Source organism: Microchirus variegatus, assembly GCF_963457635.1.
Source record: "Microchirus variegatus genome assembly, chromosome: 2".
NCBI lineage: Eukaryota > Metazoa > Chordata > Actinopteri > Pleuronectiformes > Soleidae > Microchirus > Microchirus variegatus.
Window position 1 is genome coordinate 15,389,149 of NC_139803.1, and position 18,242 is coordinate 15,407,390.

An 18,242-nucleotide genomic window follows, 5' to 3' on the forward strand; every position below is an offset into this window, starting at 1 on the left:
TAGGTTAATGAAGTAAAGTCAGGGCTTAGTATGTCATTCTCTTTTTTATCCTGCTCAGCATATAAAGTAGAAAACAACTAGTTTATGATGCATAAAAACACTGATGCATATCATCCTTCCACATTAGTCGCAGTTTTAGCAACGTAAACAGCACACGCGCTTCTTTTCCATCGTCCATAAACAAAAAACATCTGGTGTAAGAGGGAGAGAGAAAAAAAAAGGTGCATGAGCCACAAATACCCACACATACCAAACATGAGTGGGTGTTCTGTAGTTTAAATCATCCGTCAAACAAAACAACAAGCTTTACGTCATGTAATACTCAATACTTTATGATCGAATGACAATAATTGCTATTTCTGAATGAACCTCAATACTATAATAGCTATAAATCTACTGTTTTCCATCTAATTATGGGGGGGAAAAAAGGTTAGGATAATACCATGATCATAGTTTTAGAGAAACAAAGCACTTCACGGGAGGGAAACGCAACATAATTGGCTATAAATGCCAGAAAATATCATATTTTAATCCAATCTTTACCTTTGCAGCAATAAGTGCGTTCAAATCTCAGACAGACAAAAGGTTCCGGCATCATCTTGGGATAATGTGACAGTTAATTAGTGGAGGAAAAAGAAAAAATGCCAAAGGGGTATTATATTTAGAGCAGTAAAAAAACCAAAAAAACAGTAGACAATACCTAAGATCAACAGCAGAGGGAGACAGTGAAATGACAAAACACAAGTGTAAGTGAAAGGATTTGATTTGGAAATACCGTGGACTCATCACTTGGGCACCAAACAAAGGCTGGTGGATTTAGAAAGTGACAAAATGTGTAAAATAAAAAAATAATCATGAATAAAACTTCATGTTTACGTGTGATACAGTTAGTAAATGGGGAAATATTACACAGAATACAACGTTTAGATTGGATTTAAACTAAATAACTGCAGTTTAAAGATGTAATAGCCAGCTTGGTTATGTTATGGGAAAAAAAATCATATTTTGTTTTTGTATAAGTATTGTATAAGTATTGCTGTGGTGATGGATTTTCTCTGAACACTCCATCACTGCCTTTGCTGCAGTCAATAGAGCCATCAGATAAGAACAATGGTCAACTCTGTGCTGAAAGAAAAGACACCCGGGGGGAGAGAGAGCACACATGGAGAGGGACACACTGATAATAAAAGAGAGACAGAGCAAACAGATGGAAGTGACATTAGTGATAAATAGAAGAGAACACATGTGAAGGGGGGGGAGATAAAAGAGAGGAAACACAGCTTGTCTGTGTATGTGACATGTGTGTGTGTGCATATGTCAGCCAGAAACCTTTTGTTTGAGGAGCTTGCTGCGGACGCGGCCCCATAGCTTGGCCCCCGTGTTGGTGTGCCTCTTCAGCACGGGGGTCTGGGGCTGACTGGACAGATTGTGCTGGTTCTGGTCCACGCAGCAGTGCTGCTCCAGACGCTCGCACACCGAGTTCAAGTTCACGTCGGGCACCAGGATCTCCGTCATTTCCCAAAAAAAGCTGCTGACGTCCCAACCCTCTCTCTCCCGCCAGGAAACGCAGGTGGAGGAAGTTGTGCCGAGGGACAGAGAGGCTGGATTCCCCCCCCAAGTTGGACCTCTCTTAACAGATCCAGGTGCTGGACAGAGAGGCTCCAAAGAGATGATGAGAGATGATGCTCACTTCAAAAAAGGGAAGACTGATAAGAAAGAGGAAGACGAGATGCGACCATGGTTTCCTTGATAAGCCTGACGGTAAATCCACGTTGATGCGTCTCTCGTCGTGAGCTCATTCCACAGTCAGCTGCCAACATCTCCTCACTGTGCAGTCTGACTTCCACAACAGCAGAGCGCTAGAGCGAGGCAGTGAGAGAGAGAGAGAAAGAGAGAGAGAGAGAAGAGGGAGGGAGCTCAAGGGAGTGAATGAGGTCCTGTTGTCACTGCTTCTCCAGATGTGGATGGACACACCTCCACAGGGAGGAGGGAGGAGTGGTGGAAGTAATGAAGAGTCAATGAAAAAAAGGAGAGATGAGGGAGTGAGGGACTGCTAAAGGCCGGTCTGTGTTTTTTTGTATCTTGTCCTCGGTGCTTTGACCCCGTGTTGACCTTTCCCAGAGCTGGTCAGAGGAATGTGATGATGGGAAGGAGGCAGAGAAGGTGTGAAACTTTTTTCTTCTCCATTTAAGTAAAAAAAAAAACGACCTCCTCCATGAAAAAATGGAAAAAGGGTTGAAAAGCTTCCACGTTCCAACGCCTGTGTCCACACTCTTCTTTCTCTTTGCGTTTCACTTCCTCGCGTCACAACCTTTAACTTCCACCATTTTCTTTTTCCACTCACTGTTAAAGTGTGTGTGTGTGTGTTTACGTACGTGAATTTTTTCCACTACAGTGTTTAACCCCCGTCTGTTGACATTGGAAAGTCACTCAAAGACATGCACAAGCACAAGCACTCCCACTCCCCTGGGTAGACGCGCAGAGCAAATTGCCATCTTTATTAAACAGGACAGCCACAGTCGTCTGCTCTTCAAAAAGGCCTCTGTACAAAAAAAATAAATGATCGATCGGGGAAGGGGGGATCACCCCACGCCTGTCAAACTCCATCCCCGTCCACCTTGTCCCATCTCGCCTGAATTAGATCAGGGGAGAAAACGCGGTGCGTTGGAAAGGTTACAGTCATGAGGCTGCATTTAAAAATCTTCAGATCACAAAAAACAAAACGCATCTTTGTGCTGAGAGGTCGTTGTGATTCAGAGTCGGAGTGTGCAGCTGCATGCGAAACGAAACGTTTGTACAGACGTACATACATGATGAGTTACAGAAAAAAAAGATCGGATAAAATCGCGGAGGAACCTTGAAACTCACTCACTGCGTTTTAACTGCTATTTCTGTAACACTTGCGTTGTATTTTATACTCGACGTAACTGAAAATCCCAGTAATAAGGCATTAATAGGGAAATACTGTGATTATACAGGAAACTGCTGTTCGATCACAGATCATGAAAGTTTATCGTACTATTGTACCAAGACGAATTTGTACAAAAGGGTACACAACAATGTAGGGCTGACGTTCTGACTTTTTGATACGACAACCGTCTCTTTTGTATCCAAAATCCGCTAATTTTTACTTATAAAATTGACTCTACTACTAAGCACTTCACTGGCGTTTCCGGGAAATCACAACAACAACACGACCTACCGGAAACAGCCCAGCTAGCAGCGGCCATGGTTGGTAGGCGGAAGTTCCATTGTACACGTAACCTATGCAGTAACACATGCAGTTACACTTTAGATTAGGGAACACATATTCACCATTAAGTAGGTGCCGAATAACATATATAAGTCGCATACTAGCCCTTCATCAGTAATCATTAAGCACATATTAACACCTTATTCTACCTCTATTACAACATGACTTAAGATTCTTCCGACATAAGGTGTTAATACTTGCTTAATATTTACTAATAAAGGGCTAGTATGCGACTTATATGCATGTTAGTAAGCACCTAGTTAATGGTGAATATGGGTCCTAATCTAAAGTGTTTGTAATTTACTACTTATTTACTCAAATGCACATGTGAATAGGAAAACAACCCTTTTCTAGGAGAAGTTAACTTTAAAATCATTTTACAAAAGTGAAACGAAACATCAGGGACAGGAAATGACTTCAGCCACAGAGGCTACTGGGAGCTAACAGCAGTTAGCATTTGGAAAAGTGATCATTTGCAGGCTCTAGCAGGCACATTGCCGTCATATACAACAAGTATCCACTGGACAGATAAATCCTCTGAGGCTGGAAGTTTGTGTAGAACTCTGTGCTGCACTGTGGAGCCAAAAATAGAACTTTTCGCAGACTTTGCGGACTTCCAGTTTTCGGATACCGTTGCCCTAACCCTCTCTCGTGTTTTACGGACAAAGCGGAGCTCCGTGAGACAACAACAATTCCAGGAATTTAGCGCATTGTGACGTCCCAATGAGTGCGGAAGTCAACATTGCGTGTTTTATCTCCTGTACTTAGACTGAGGAGGACCACAAAAACATGAGTGAGTCATCTTTTTTCACACTTTGCCGACTGATAGGACCTCCAGAGTCCCAAATATAAGGATTCAAATGATTAAAATGTTGATTTTGCATAATATGCGACCTTTAAGTGAAAGGCTGGAAAATAATCTGCTTTAATATACATGACCTGATCCCCTCTCTAGTATTTTTATATTCGTCTATCGGAAAATTCCCTTTACTCCAGCAGTTCCTAGCAGGGAAAGGGAAATGACTCCTCTCCCACTCTGAACTCTTATAAAAGTCGTGATGCCATCATGAGTCGTAGCAGACAGCAGCAGACAGGGTGATACCACCGTGGCCTTTATGTCTGACTCTGTGGAGAGAGAGAGAGAGAATGGGTGTAGGCTGCTCGCTCTGATATGGAAGAGACGTCGGCCAACCTTCACCACAGAGTATTTTTGTGTACTGGGGTTCGTAACTATGAGATATAAGCACAGTATGCGTCACATCTCGGAAAGAATGTCTGGGAAAACCATGTTTTGCAAATGGGGGGGAAGAAAAAGCCCCGCGGGGAAGCAGGAGATATTTTTGGTAAAGATCACAGAGGAGAAGAAGATAAAAATAGAGCAGTGTTTTCACTGGCTATAGGGTAACTTTTGTATAAAGCAAGTGTTTCAGTTATTCTTGATACAGACAGACTGTTGAGCATCAATTAAACAGAATAATCATAATCATTGTCACTGCCCTAATGGTTTCTTAAGTTATTTTCATTCCAGTCTGAGATAAATCAGTTTATCCTTCACGGAGAGCTAAGTTTTACCTTTTTCCTCTCATATATAAAATCAGTCAACCTGAGATATGTCTTTTCAAAGAGTCACACTCTTAGAATTGAAAGTGTTAATTAGAACCATATAAGGTTCTTCAGCTTGTCCTCATATGAGAACCCTTTTTGGCTGCAGGTAGAACCTTTTTATAAAGGTTCCACCTGGAACCCTTTTAGAGAGTTCCACCTGGAACCCTTTTAAAACCCTTTATTCAGGAAAGGGGTTTTAAAGGGTTCTCTAGATCTAAATGGTTCTTACTGGAACCATTAGTGAACCGGTGAAATGGTTCCAGGTAGAACCACAGCTCTTGTAGAAGGACCCTTTTGGAACCCTTATTTCTAAGAGTGCAGAACTAAACATCTGAGATACTGTATGTTATCATAAAACTCGGAAAACAAGATAAATAAAAATCCATCTTAAAAATCTTCCATAATTCAACAAAGCTTCCTCTGTCTTGTAAACCAGGAGGATTATAGCCTTTTCAGTTTAATAGTTATTTAGGAATAAAAGTGCTAAGTAGAACCATATAAGGTTCTTCAGCTTGTCCTCATAGGAGAACCCTTTTTGGCTCCAGGTAGAACCTTTTTATAAAGGTTCCACCAAGAACCCTTTTAAAACCCTTTCTTCAGGAAAGGGGTTTTAAAGGGTTCTCTGGATCAAAATGGTTCTTACTGGAACCATTTGTGTTACCAAGAACCCTTGAAAAACCCTTTATTCAGGAAAGGGTTTTTCAGAAGCAAATGGTTCCAGGTAGAACCTCAGCCCTTGTAGAAGGACTCTTTTAGAACCCTTATTCCTAAGAGTGTATATTGTTGGACACAGTGGGTGCTGTTCAGCAAACGTGACAATATAATCTCACTTTATGGGTGATGCCACTGTTCTCTTTTCATTCATGCATGTTTAACGTGGTTCTACAGATGTACTTTTCTCCCCCATTTACACTGTCAAGAAAGCCTGGAAATCGGATGATCTACTGAGAGCAGAGCAGCCCTCAAACGAATAAAAGATAACCAAATGTTTCCCTCTTTTACAAAGAACACTTTCAGAAAGCACCTTGTTTTTAAAAGAGCAGCAGCAGCAGCATCTATAGACGTCTATACCATCAGGTCAACCAGAGTCTAACGCTTCACAACGCATCACGTCTTAAAAATCACAGTGAGCGAGCACGCGTGAACGTATGAACTCCCCCAGCAGAACACACAAACACACATACTGTACATTCATAAAGTGATATATCGAGCGCTCCACTCTCTGCACACCGAGCGTGAGCTCATAACTTTTTTATGGCATTAAAACCATCATTGCACACACGTGCAGACATGTTGACCCAGAACTCCACACACATTAAAACCACGCGTGCACAGACCGCCACGCTTCACCAAAACCCACATTTATTCTATATATGACTCTGAAATAGAAAATAATAACAGGAGTGAGATGTGTCACAATAATATTTTGTCTCAATCTTCAATTTTAGCTCCCTGGTTTTTCTGTGTTTAAAAGGAGTGGAAAAAAACGGCCCCTTATTTTCCTAAAAGGCCCTGGCAAAGATTAAAGAAAGTACGACAGAGATACATTAACTGGAGGAGAAGATGAACTGTGTGGGGGCCTTGAGCTTGAGAGACATGGGAACGATAAAAAGAGAAAAGAGGCGAAGAGGAGGAGGAGGATGACGGCCAGTGGGGAGATAAGATTAAGACTTCTTGTGGGAATGAAAGACGACATAAAAGACGAGAGTAATTAGCAAAAGTGGTAATCCTTGAAATCTGTTTGTGTGCCAGTAATGGTGCAACACAACAGAGGCACTTTGTGCTGGAAATCTGTCCAGAGAACAACTTCATTAACACAAAGTTATTGAAGGCTGATTCAAATTATATTAAATTATTTTGGGAAATGAAGAAAAAAAAGAAACATTAGGATGGTTCAGGTCTGAGTGCCTCGACTCTTAGAAATTAGGGTTCCAAAAGTGTCCTTCTACAAGGGCTGAGGTTCTACCTGGAACCATTTGCTTCTGAAAAACCCTTTCCCGTAGAAAGGGTTTTTCAAGGGTTCTTGATATCACTAATGGTTCCAGTAAGAACCATTTTGATCCAGAAAACCCCTTTCCTGAATAAAGGGTTTTAAAAGGGTTCTTAGTGGAACACTGCAAAAGGGTTCCAGATGGAACCTTTATAAATAGGTTCTACCTGGAGCCAAAAAGGGTTCTCCTATGAGGACAAGCCGAAGAACCATATATGGTTCCAATTAGCACTTTCATTCCTAAGAGTGTACTAATCACTTATATGAATTAAAACATTTTCACCGTTTTCTACCATTTTATGGACGAAACAAGTTACAGACAGGCAACAGATTTAAATTTAGCTACGATTAGATAAGGCTAATATATATATCGCTATAGCTATATCCAATTAGCACTTTTATTTCTAAGAGTGTACGATCTGACTCAGGACCAGTCCTGGTTCTTAATTATAGATGGGCTGAGTGGCACAGCGTACCTCGTAAAGCTGCTCCATACGACCAGACTGTCAGGGAGGCAGGGAGGGAGAATGTTGAGCGAGGTTCCCGCTTTCTACTCCAAACTCCAAAAAAAAAAAAAAAGCAGCAGGATTCTGTTGATTGTGCGATTCTCTTGTCCTCCACTCCACGGTCTGCCAATCACAGAGGCCTTCGTGAGCCCCGGGATGAATAAATGATCAATTTAACGACTATACGGGCGCTCTGTCGTGAATATGGAGCAGCTCGGAATCCGTGCACCGCGGCTCATAAATATGCAAACGGGCCCTGACCGCAAGTCTGCAGTCAGGTGTTTGCTATTCCAACGAGCCTCTGTGCAGATGAACTGGGAGCTTCATACAGCTGCGGAAAACATCTGCCTGTGACTGTTCTGGAGCCGACCTTCACTGTAATTCCCTCTTTAGTAGTAAGTAACAAACCATGTGTGTGATGTAACGTACATGGCCTCCGAAGACATAGCTGGGATATTTGACATCAACAAGAGCCTGTAACTACAACACCAGATTCTTTTTCACAGTACGTATGTGCTATGTGGTCAAATTCAGCAGCATTTCATGTCCTGGATGGTTTGGTGTTCTGGCCTAGGTTCTGACCTGGTATCTAATGTGGAGACAGCCTGAATTATGACACATCTGGCATTCAATTGCATGTTGGATTCGTCCCCTTTGACCACAGGGTCAGCCCTTCATTCAAAAAAACCACTGAAGTCATAGCTGCTTGCAATAACAAAATGTTTTGCATGTTGTGTCAAGGCTCTACTTCAGCTACTATAACATGAAATAAGTTGTAACCATTAGAAAAAGGGAACCATATTGAGATCAGTGTTAATATTGTGGCTAGAAATAAACATATGAGCACGGTCTGCACAAGATCATATCACTCAGGATGGATGTTACAGTAACACCAGGTCTGAGTTAGGTTGTTGTTAAAAGGGTGGAATATTGGTTTGATATTTTGGGAATACTCTTATGGAAATAAACTTTAAAATGTGCTATCCCTCGACGCAACTAAGAGTCCAGAGACTCCAGAGATCGTAAACAATCTTTCATCACCCCTTCTTGGTTGCCAGAGCTGATCTTTTTCCTGAATCCATATTATTGAATTGGCAAAGATTCTTTCGAGGCCCTTTCTGCAATCCCCCCAGAATCTGAATATATTAAGGCACTTTGGATGTCAGTGCTTTGCCCAGGGGCACATTGGCATGTAAAGTAACCGAGTTGAGGATTGAACACAACCTGCTCTACTACTGCACAGTCACTCCATCAGCAATCAAAGATATTTATTCATAGAAAGTATTTGGCACTTTTTTTTGGACATAGTCAGACAAGCTGTTTCCTCTTTGTTTCTATTCTTTAAGCGTAACTAAACTATCTGACAAGGTCTACCCTATGAGAACATTACTGATAATATCACATTACAAATTAATAGATAATGATGGATAATACATATATATTTTTTCAAAACTGTCTAGAGCAGGGGTCTCAAACTCGCGGCCCAGGGGCCACATGCGGCTCGCCAGTCGATGTCCTGCGGCCCTACACTTATTTTGAAATGACTAAATTCAACATTTAAATATATATAAGCAGTTATAGTGTTTTAATTACAATTGTCTACATGTATATTTTGAGCTACTGTTTTAATACTGTTTTATTTCGGTCTGTTTTTGTTATTTTCAGATTCATTTTGCATCATTCTCTTCCCATAATATAATTTTAATTTCTAATCACGGTTAACGGTTTGTAAATTTTTCCCGATTGTTGGACTTTTTTCACTTGACCTTGCCAAGACGACTAGACAAGAAGTTCACTGGCTTTCAGGTCATTTTGAATTTGAGGAGTCCACGTTGAATCGAGTACCAGTCCCGTTCATTTGAGCCGCACCACCAGGGCCCCGAGTCACGTGATGTCGGGAGCTCTATATTGGGTCATTTTGCCAGAATAAAAGTTTTCTCCCCCTTTTTTTTAGACATGATAATCAAAACTTTGGGCTTATTTAACAGGCCCATCAGAAATAAAGTGCTGCGTTTTCATCCCGTGTGCCCCCTGAGGACCGTGACTGACTCGCACCATGATTGATTGAGTGACACCGATAGCTGCGAGCCGCGTTGTGAACGGATAATTCAATCAGTTTTAAAGTGATGGGCCTCCGTAAGAATGTTGACGGAAAGACCCGCTCTTCCTCTTTGATCTCTCCAGCCTGATTCTCTAAAGCTTAAGCAAGAAGGAGGAGGAAGAGAGTAAATGAGGAGAGGTGTGTGTGTGTGTGTGTGTGTGTGTAAGGGGGCATTTGACAGAGGGTCCTTCAGGGTACAGTGAGAGTGGTTAAGACGGGAGCACAGCAGCGGTGGGGTGGTTTTTGGCAGGGTGAGAAATCGTAGCCTCGGGGCGCGCTCCACAGATTAATCCTGCTTCTCATTCCTCTGAGCCAATGGGAGCAGAAACTTCCTTCGATTAACCGCTCCATCACTTATTAAGCACTTCAGAACAAAAGGTGGTGATGGAGCGAGAGGAGGTAAGACAAGAGACAGAGAGAGAGAGCTGGGGGGGAGGTGGTTTCACTGGAGTCTGCTGTGTTGTTGGGTGTGGTTGGGATGAGGATGAAGAGGAGTGTGTGTACGTATCTGCTCAGACGGAGAGTAGGAGGCAAAACAAAGCTTTCAGGATATGAAAGGCTATGAATAGACGGAGGAATTTTAAAGCCTTGAAAAATTCTTCTTCATCTCCTTCAGTGTTTTATGGCAGGTGGCATTGTTGCTCCCCTTTCCCTCTCCAAATATTCATGTACTTAAAGGCAAATCTAACGACAACAAATAGTCTAATCCGTACAAGCGCATGCAAACAAAGCTCTCAGTTTGAGCAGTAAACTGAGGCACATACAGGTTCCATAACAAACATCTTACCAGAATATTAAGGTCAGACTCTGCTAATACGACATCCTTCACATCTTTCTCTGCTAATTGTTATTGTTTTTTCATCATGATTTACAGTGAGCTTACGCTCTTTATTCATTTAAAGTGAAATATGAACCCAGTGGGCGCTAATAATGCAAATCACAGGTAACACCCCATGTAGCGACCGAGCTTATCCGTCATAAATTCAGCAGGAAAAAGCCTAGAATAAAAGAGTACATGCAAATGCGTCTTTCCTTGGCTCAGAACGTATTTCTTCATTACACAACAGAAGTGTCTCTGCGGAGATAATTACACCTCAGCAACTGAGCGAACGTCCTTTAATTACATCTCATCCACTCGTCCCTGGCAAACACTGCAACACAATCTCAGCCAAAATTGAACTTTATTTATAAAAAAAAACATAATGAAAGAAAAAAAAAGAAGGTAAAGCTGCCAAGGATTTTTGATATCTCATAATGATGGTTAAAAAAAAAGAACTTTCTGGATTGCAAACAAAGCTCCACGATACCTAGTGTTAGTTGATGTTCGCATGATGTTAGTGTAATTAGGACAACACCAGATTGCGTGTGTGTGTGGGGGCTGTGCTGTGTTTCAACAACAATCTCAGATGTGGAGTTGAGTGCGTTCACCTCACAGGGGGAACACTGTTGTACTACGATGCGGACACGGACGCTGAAGCTGGGAATCTCGGCTTGACTGGGACATGCCTGAAGTGCACAGTGTGACCTAGTTCCAGGATAACAACACCACTAACCTGCTTGAATTATTCATTCTGATGTGTTAACCGAAAGCTGACTTGGACGCAGTCACCTGGAAGATTACATGAGCAGGGAGAAGGGAGATGGGACTTAAAAAAAGAGGGGAGATAGTAACAAGATGATCTCCAAAGATATGAGATGAGATAAGGAAGTATTACACAACTGGGGGCTGAAGTGCAGTGCTGTGGTTTCTCTGTTTTTAATGTAGAGAAGATGTCATTAGGGTATCAATGACATATTTTTTACAATAAAACATAATGAAGAAGACCTTAAATGTTGCTAAGAACTACACCGTCAGGTTAACATCTGTGTGTTCAAACATCTGTGTTTTTCTGCAGCCTCACGTTAAAGTGAGTGATTCCTCACTGTTATTTTGGCAAACACAAGCCGTGGAGCCACGTCAAAAACCGGGCTTTGAATCCATAATGGCCGTTTGGCGTTCATGTTCATCCTTCCCTTACACTCTTTGAAATAACGGTTCCAAAAGTGTTCTTCTACTGAGGTTCTACCTGGAACCATTTGGTTTTCAAGGGTTCTTGGTAACACTAATGGTTCCACTAAGAACCATTTTGATCCAGAGAACCCTTTAAAACCCCTTCTCTGAATAAACGGTTATAAAATGGGTTCTTGGTAACACTAAGGGTGTGAACTTATATGGTTCTACTTAGCACTTGTATTTCTAAGAGTGCAGATATTGATAGAATGACAATGTTACTTGATGATGCTGCAGACCTGTGCATGAGGAAACTTTCTCTATCCAGACCTCTTTAAATCATAATTGACTACCCCTGCTATAGAATACGTTGACCCTGCGATGGATTGGTAATCTTTCCAGGGTGTCCCTTGACTTTCGCTCGATGTGAGCTGGGATTAGCACCAGTGGCCCCCCTGCAACCCTCATGTGGACGATAAAGGCGGTAGACAACGTTAAACTAACTATTCCTTTAAGCATGATAGTGCTTGTAGAACTTTCTAGCAGTTGTTCAGCGCATTCTGTACGGAATCAGAGTGGGATCGTCATCAAAGCAATCGCAATCAAAGCCTTAACATCCAAGGCACTTCTTATATATAACTAACCCCTTATTTGTGTGTTTTCATCTGTAACTGATCATCAGAACCTGTATGCTTTGCCGGTTTACAACCTATTAAGTAGTGTATTGAGTTGTGTTTAGAATAAAACCTCTTAAAGACACTCGAGTTGTCCGCCATACTTGTTCTGGTCGCCCTTTCCAGAGGGTAGTTTATTGAGCTGTAAGAAGCAGCCGGTAAAAATCTGGACAGTTGTAAACCGTTGTCGGGATCGTTGTCGAAGAACACGGTGCCGAGCGGGGAACGCCCGTCGTTGAAGAACATCGTCGGGACCACCAAGAACGCCACCACAACGGGCAAAAAGCTTAGAGCCAACAGGGCCGTCAAAGGGCTAAAGCAGTCACCGCGACGGAGCAGCCGAGGACGAGCTAACGGGGCCGTTGAAGGCAAAAGAAGTACCGCAGCTGCAAGTAAAGCGGAGCTGCGCCAACTACTGGTAAAGGAACCAATAGTTACTGAGCAAGGTAAAGTGGAGCTGTGTCAACTACTGGTAAAGGAGCCAATAGTTACCGAACAAACCACCAAAGAGTCAACGCTTGGCCGTCAAAGGAGACTAGCCAACGCTGCTGAGACTCAACGTCACTGCTACTACGACATCAAAGAATCGACGTCGCAGGGCGGTTGTATCGTTTATCGTTGTTACCGAGGCCCAACTCCTAACCGCCTTTGATCTTTTCAGTTAAACTGATCGAGAACCAAGAGAAAAGTAAGATGGCTGGCAACGAACCAGAATTGGAGGACCAGGAACAGGAGTGGTCCAGAGCGAGAAACGTACTTACAACAAACATGCACCTTCTCATCGCCACGACCAGTTTTCCAGGGAGTGAACCGGTCGAAAGAAGTATGGAAACGCTGCTCATCGATTACAAAAACTTCCTTAGCACAAGCCTTAAATATGCCGCGACACTAGAGGAGATGGAAGACTCAATGGATGAAGATGAGTTTAAGAGGCGACAGGGCAACGCCCTAGCAAAGAAAAACACCACCATACGAGAGTACCACACCACAGTAGAAACACTGTGGTTCACACGGGCAGAACCAAACATAAACACCCTTATGACGAGGTTTAAGTCGACCTTTGATGAAACTGAAGCGCTCAGAAAAGGTGAAATACCACGGGAAGAGCGGGAGGCCGCGAGTAAAAAACTTGCCCTGGTATTTGATAAACTTAAAAACGCTGTGGGTATTTGGCAAAATTATCAACCACACGGAACAGAGAAGTGGGAACTCTTCTCGTCACTGGAAGAAGATAAAGAGTGCTTGATAGGCAAGTTGACAAATCGACGGGACAAGGACGAAGATCGTGACAGTGAAATCACCATATACCAACGGGCCCTACCAACTGCCTTTAGTGTAGAACAAGACACTAACAGCAAACCCTTAACCACGTTTGACCTTGACATAGAGCAAGCACAAAGTGCAACCCACCCTCCGATCCTCACCAGCACACCAAGATCACCAAGAACCTTTGTAGACCCTGGTGTGGAACAAAGTAGTGGGGGGCCTTTCGGTACGAACACCAGGGGGGAAACCAGCTCGATGTGTACCCAGGTAACATTACCAAAGTTCAACGGGAGAGGAAGAGACTATTGGCGTTGGAAGAAAGAATGGGCAAATATGGAAGCACAGGCGAACTCGACAGGATTAGAAGACGTCAAAAAACATTATTTACTAGAGAGCTTGGGTAAAGACGTGAGGGACAAACTCGACCTAGGACATTCCAAGGATGCGGGGGACATCTTTGGGATACTGGAGTGCTATTATGGAGACATTGGCATCACAGCAACAGAAATCCTGGAGGATATACTAACCCGGCCAGATGTACGAGAGGGCCAAGCGGCGGGGACGTTGGAGTTAATCACGGCTGTGGAAAGAGCAATGACAGACCTCGCGGAATTGAAGTGCGAAAGCACCATGAACCACCCTTTGATAACCAGGTCGTTGGAATGCAAACTCCCTCACAGTATGCGAATGGACTGGTTTGCATACGCTAGCAAACCTCACCGCCGAGTCTGTATGGACAACCGTATGGACTATCTCCTGGAATACTTAAAGGGACGTAAGTCCTTCCTACTCCAAGATATGACTGTGACGAAGTTGTCATCCCTTGCCAATAAGCATGAGGGGCCCAGAAACTACGAGGGGACGGTAGGCCGAAAAAACGTAAAGAGGTCCTTCGCCGGCGCAACAACCATCGGAACGGAGGGGACGTGCACGATGTGCGGTGGACGACACGAACTGTACCGTTGCGTGACCTTCAGGAAAGCCACCCTCTCAGAAAAGACGACTCATGTAAGAAGCGCAAAGGCGTGCACAAAGTGTCTTGGGGATCACGAGGCCGACGGCCTTTGCACTCCTAGGTTCCTCTGCAGGAAGGAAGAATGCAAAAGAAGAAACGCCCCAGCGGATCACCACTACCTCCTGTGCCCCAAAAAACCAACAGCTAAACTCGCTACTGGAAAAGAAAAAGGTGAAGAGAAAAAACAAACCTTGCCAGAAGACATATCCAATCAACTAGAAACCCTCAACAAGACCTTTAAAGCATTTGCAAAGCGACATTGAGCGTATACCAAGCAGGACAAAGTGACCCAGACAACTTGAAAGAACACCCAGGCCTTTTTATGTTCGTGTCTGCCAAAACCGAGGGCGGAGTCAGTCTTGGGACCTTCGTAGATCCCGGTTCCGACACCAATTACATCACACACCAAGCGGCCAGGAAGCTTGGGTTGGTCGGCACACCAGCCTTAATAACCATCTGCGGAGTCGATAAGATGAAGGTGCCAATAAGGAGAACAAGAAAAAAATCAGTGATGGGTCAAAACCTCATTAGCAGGTGAAGAAGACAAATCAATATAAGTGGAAAAATCGATGTATCAGACTGCAGCAGCTTCAGCTCTGGTGATTGTTATGTTGACCAGTTGACCAGTCTTTGTGTAACCGTGTTAGCGGTGCAGACAAACCACCTCAGGCTAATGGAAATGAGTTGCAGCTAAACACTTCATCTCAGTCGCTCTCTTTCTTTCTTATTCCACCTTCACGCTGCTTTGATCCTCAATTGGCTTCTTCTCCTGCTTCAATTTCACAGATAAAGTAGACAGATTATAAACTCAAACCAGAGGGTTTCTCACTGATGATATATACAGGCAGCCAGTGATGGGATTAGTGTGTCTTGATCACGGTGGCTTCCATCTAACTGCAGCTTATCAGCGGTTCTTCATGCAGGAGGAGTGAACCATCATCAGGTCACACACAGATGCAAGCAACCCAAACACCACCTGCACTAGAACACACACACGCACCCAGCACACATCACTCTCCTTGCTATTATACAACACACCTTATATAATTCAAATATGTTACTGTGAAACTACTTTTGAGATGCCCTCCTTCATAAACACCCACTCAACTCTTTTAAAGCAGGAACAGCATAGGGAACACAGGTACGCACTTGAGCTGGCAAAACCCCGGTGGATCAATGCGTTTAATGCTTCTACCAGGAACTAAAAAATATCGCTCGGATGAATTCAGCACGACACAACGGTTATGCAATGGGCTGCTCCGAGTGAAGCAACACACCAAAGGCACATGTCATCCGAGAAACACTAGGAGCCGTGTTGTTCTCGTAGGTTATGCGTTTTCGGTGATTCATATCATAGTGGAATATTTTATAGTGCCTGCTTTCAAACTGTGCTGCAATAAAGGTTTATATAATAACAGGAAGGAACTCAGGAAAAGGAGATTCATTACAGCTATTAAGGTTGTTGTGTTTTTGGTACCACACAAGGCTTAAAGCTGCAGTGCGTAAAGTTTGGTGATTTTTTGTTGATGATGTTATTTTATGCCTCTGTTTGGTGGAAATGATGTAACATTATTTGCACGCTGTTTCGTTCATCTGACAACAGGCGCAGTCAAGCAATACTATCAGACCTGACTGATGGAGCATTGTGTGTATAGCACATGGGTGGGATAAAAGACGCATTTATCCTGTGAAATTGATGAAAGATTGTGGTTTTTAAGCAGAAGAATTAGCTTTTTTTGTGTTTTCAGTCAAACTCCGACCTGTTTGCAGTCTTCTCACTTTACTAGCACAATGCCACTATCTCCACCTATACTGACATCGACTTCCTGTGTGCAGCTAACACAGAAATGTCACACAAGACATAAACACTGCTATACTTTACAGTGCTTTGAATCGAAGGGACATTTATATATAGATGAAAGTTATGCAATGTAATTTTATGCAGTGCATAATGAGCCAAGCACAGGTTTAACATTCTTTAACTCGTGCAGATGACAAAAGATCAAGTCAAGGCAGCACCAGTGCTGGATTTGGTGATCTCATCGCTTTTTACACAGCTGACAAGTTGAAAACATCCTTGTGGGGGGTCACTGGGGATTTTAGAAACAGTTCCTCCACATGAAAACAATTACATCATCATTAGTTTAATTTATGGTTGCAAGGGGCCCAACATAGAGGTCTCAAGTCAAAAAAAGCAAGAAGCTAATCAAAAGGAGCTTTATTACTGAGGTGAGTTACGCAACATGTAGAAAGCACCTTTTAATCATTTCTGTTCTGTGTTAACCGTCATATTATCTCATTACTTTTTATACAGTATGTAAGTGAGGATGAATGTGTATCCTGGTGACAGATTTGTGAAGAGGAACTGGAAAAGAGTTGCACAGATAAAGCTACAGTTTCAGACTGGATGGCACATGGAAGGCATTTACGAAACAAACTGATGCTCGGTTTCCCACAGTTTTAGTACACACTCCTATCCGACGAGGTTGTTTTTAAATGATGAGACCAGATCAGTATCCATATCACCACCAAAAATAATTTCTCCTTTGGGCATAAACCTACATCCCTAGAAAATGTTATCAAAATCCATTCCCTTATTTTTTTCGAGTTATGCTGCTCACAAACAAGCACAACTGAAAACACGGCCCCTCTTGATGGAGGCAACAACAAGAAATAGATAAACGTAATAACGAGTACATCAAGCATTTGAGTTCAGAATTCATGAAGTGTGTACAGTCTGAGCAGGAAACGGGCAGTCGCCCTCCCTCGCTCCTGGGACAGCCAGGAAGTCATAAACAGCATCAAACGACTGGCACTTGGCACTTACTCATGTTCCTGCCATATGAATAGCACAATGTCATGGGAAGTTATAGACTTAGAACCTGAGCGATGATTGCAATAACTCAGTCCTTTGAGGGTAAGCTGGGGGTTTCAGAGTCGTTTCTGTACATGAAGAAGACATGTCAGTGGAACATGACCTCTAACTTATACTTGGGTTAAAGCAGCTTTGAAGAAAAAACAATGTTTTTTGACACTTTATTGGCGAGATAAAGTCATGAATAAAAGTGCTTAGATATTTTGTGCATTACATCCAAATTCTACGTCAAATGCAATATTGAAAAACATGGGGGGCCGTGTAGGCCACAATTTTTACCGTGTGTGTTACATATTGTGTATGTGCAAAGTAAAAGAGAGTATGTGAGAGGTAAACTTGTGTATGTGCAAAGTAAAAGAGTGAATATGAGAGGTAAAATTGTGTATGCGAGAGGTAAAATTGTGTATGTGAGAACCAAAAATAGTGAATGTGAGAGGCAAAATTGTGTATGTGAGAGGTAAAATTGTGTATGTGAGAGCCAAAAATAGTGAATGTGAGAGGCAATATTGTGTATGTGAGAGGTAAAAAAGGAATTATTACCTACACGGCCCCCCATAGAAAAACCTCCCCGAAAGCCATTAAATTAAAGTAATGTGTACATGAAGAAGTACACAATTCCAATTGTCCTGTGCATTTTTAGATCCATGTACTTATGCCAGGCAGGTTTTCTCAGGCATTAACTGCATAAAATCGTTTTATTTTCCGACACTTTAAAAAAGATCAAGTATAAGCAGCAATGCAATGTCAACAGTTTTCTTTTTGAAGTTTTAAAATGTCATAAATGGGACAAATTGTAGTTCTTTAAATATAAAAAACTTTATACATGATATTAACTTCATTTTAAGGGTCAAATATGTTTTTTGTGGCTCCAGATTAATTGTATTTGGGTGGAGAAGTGACAAGATGTCTAGCTAAAGCTGCAGGCAAAATGTCCAATTTAAGGGACCTTTGTACTGTACCGTCCTAT

At 42.5% G+C, this 18,242-nt stretch overlaps 1 protein-coding gene across 4 annotated transcripts in view; it reads right to left on the reverse strand.

Annotated features, from left to right (window-relative positions):
* The window catches only part of abr (ABR activator of RhoGEF and GTPase), a gene marked incomplete at its 5' end in the record, with an annotated part of 129,052 nt that overhangs the window by 13,353 nt on the left and 97,457 nt on the right, over nucleotides 1–18,242 (reverse strand). The window contains one exon of one of the 4 annotated variants that reach the window (XM_083910744.1): nucleotides 1,330–1,682. The exons of the other annotated variants lie outside the window; for them this stretch is intronic. Within the exon in view, the coding sequence (XP_083766870.1) occupies nucleotides 1,330–1,515 (186 nt within the window). Of the gene's footprint in view, nucleotides 1–1,329; nucleotides 1,683–18,242 lie in introns of those variants that run through there. 4 annotated transcript variants of the gene reach the window in all.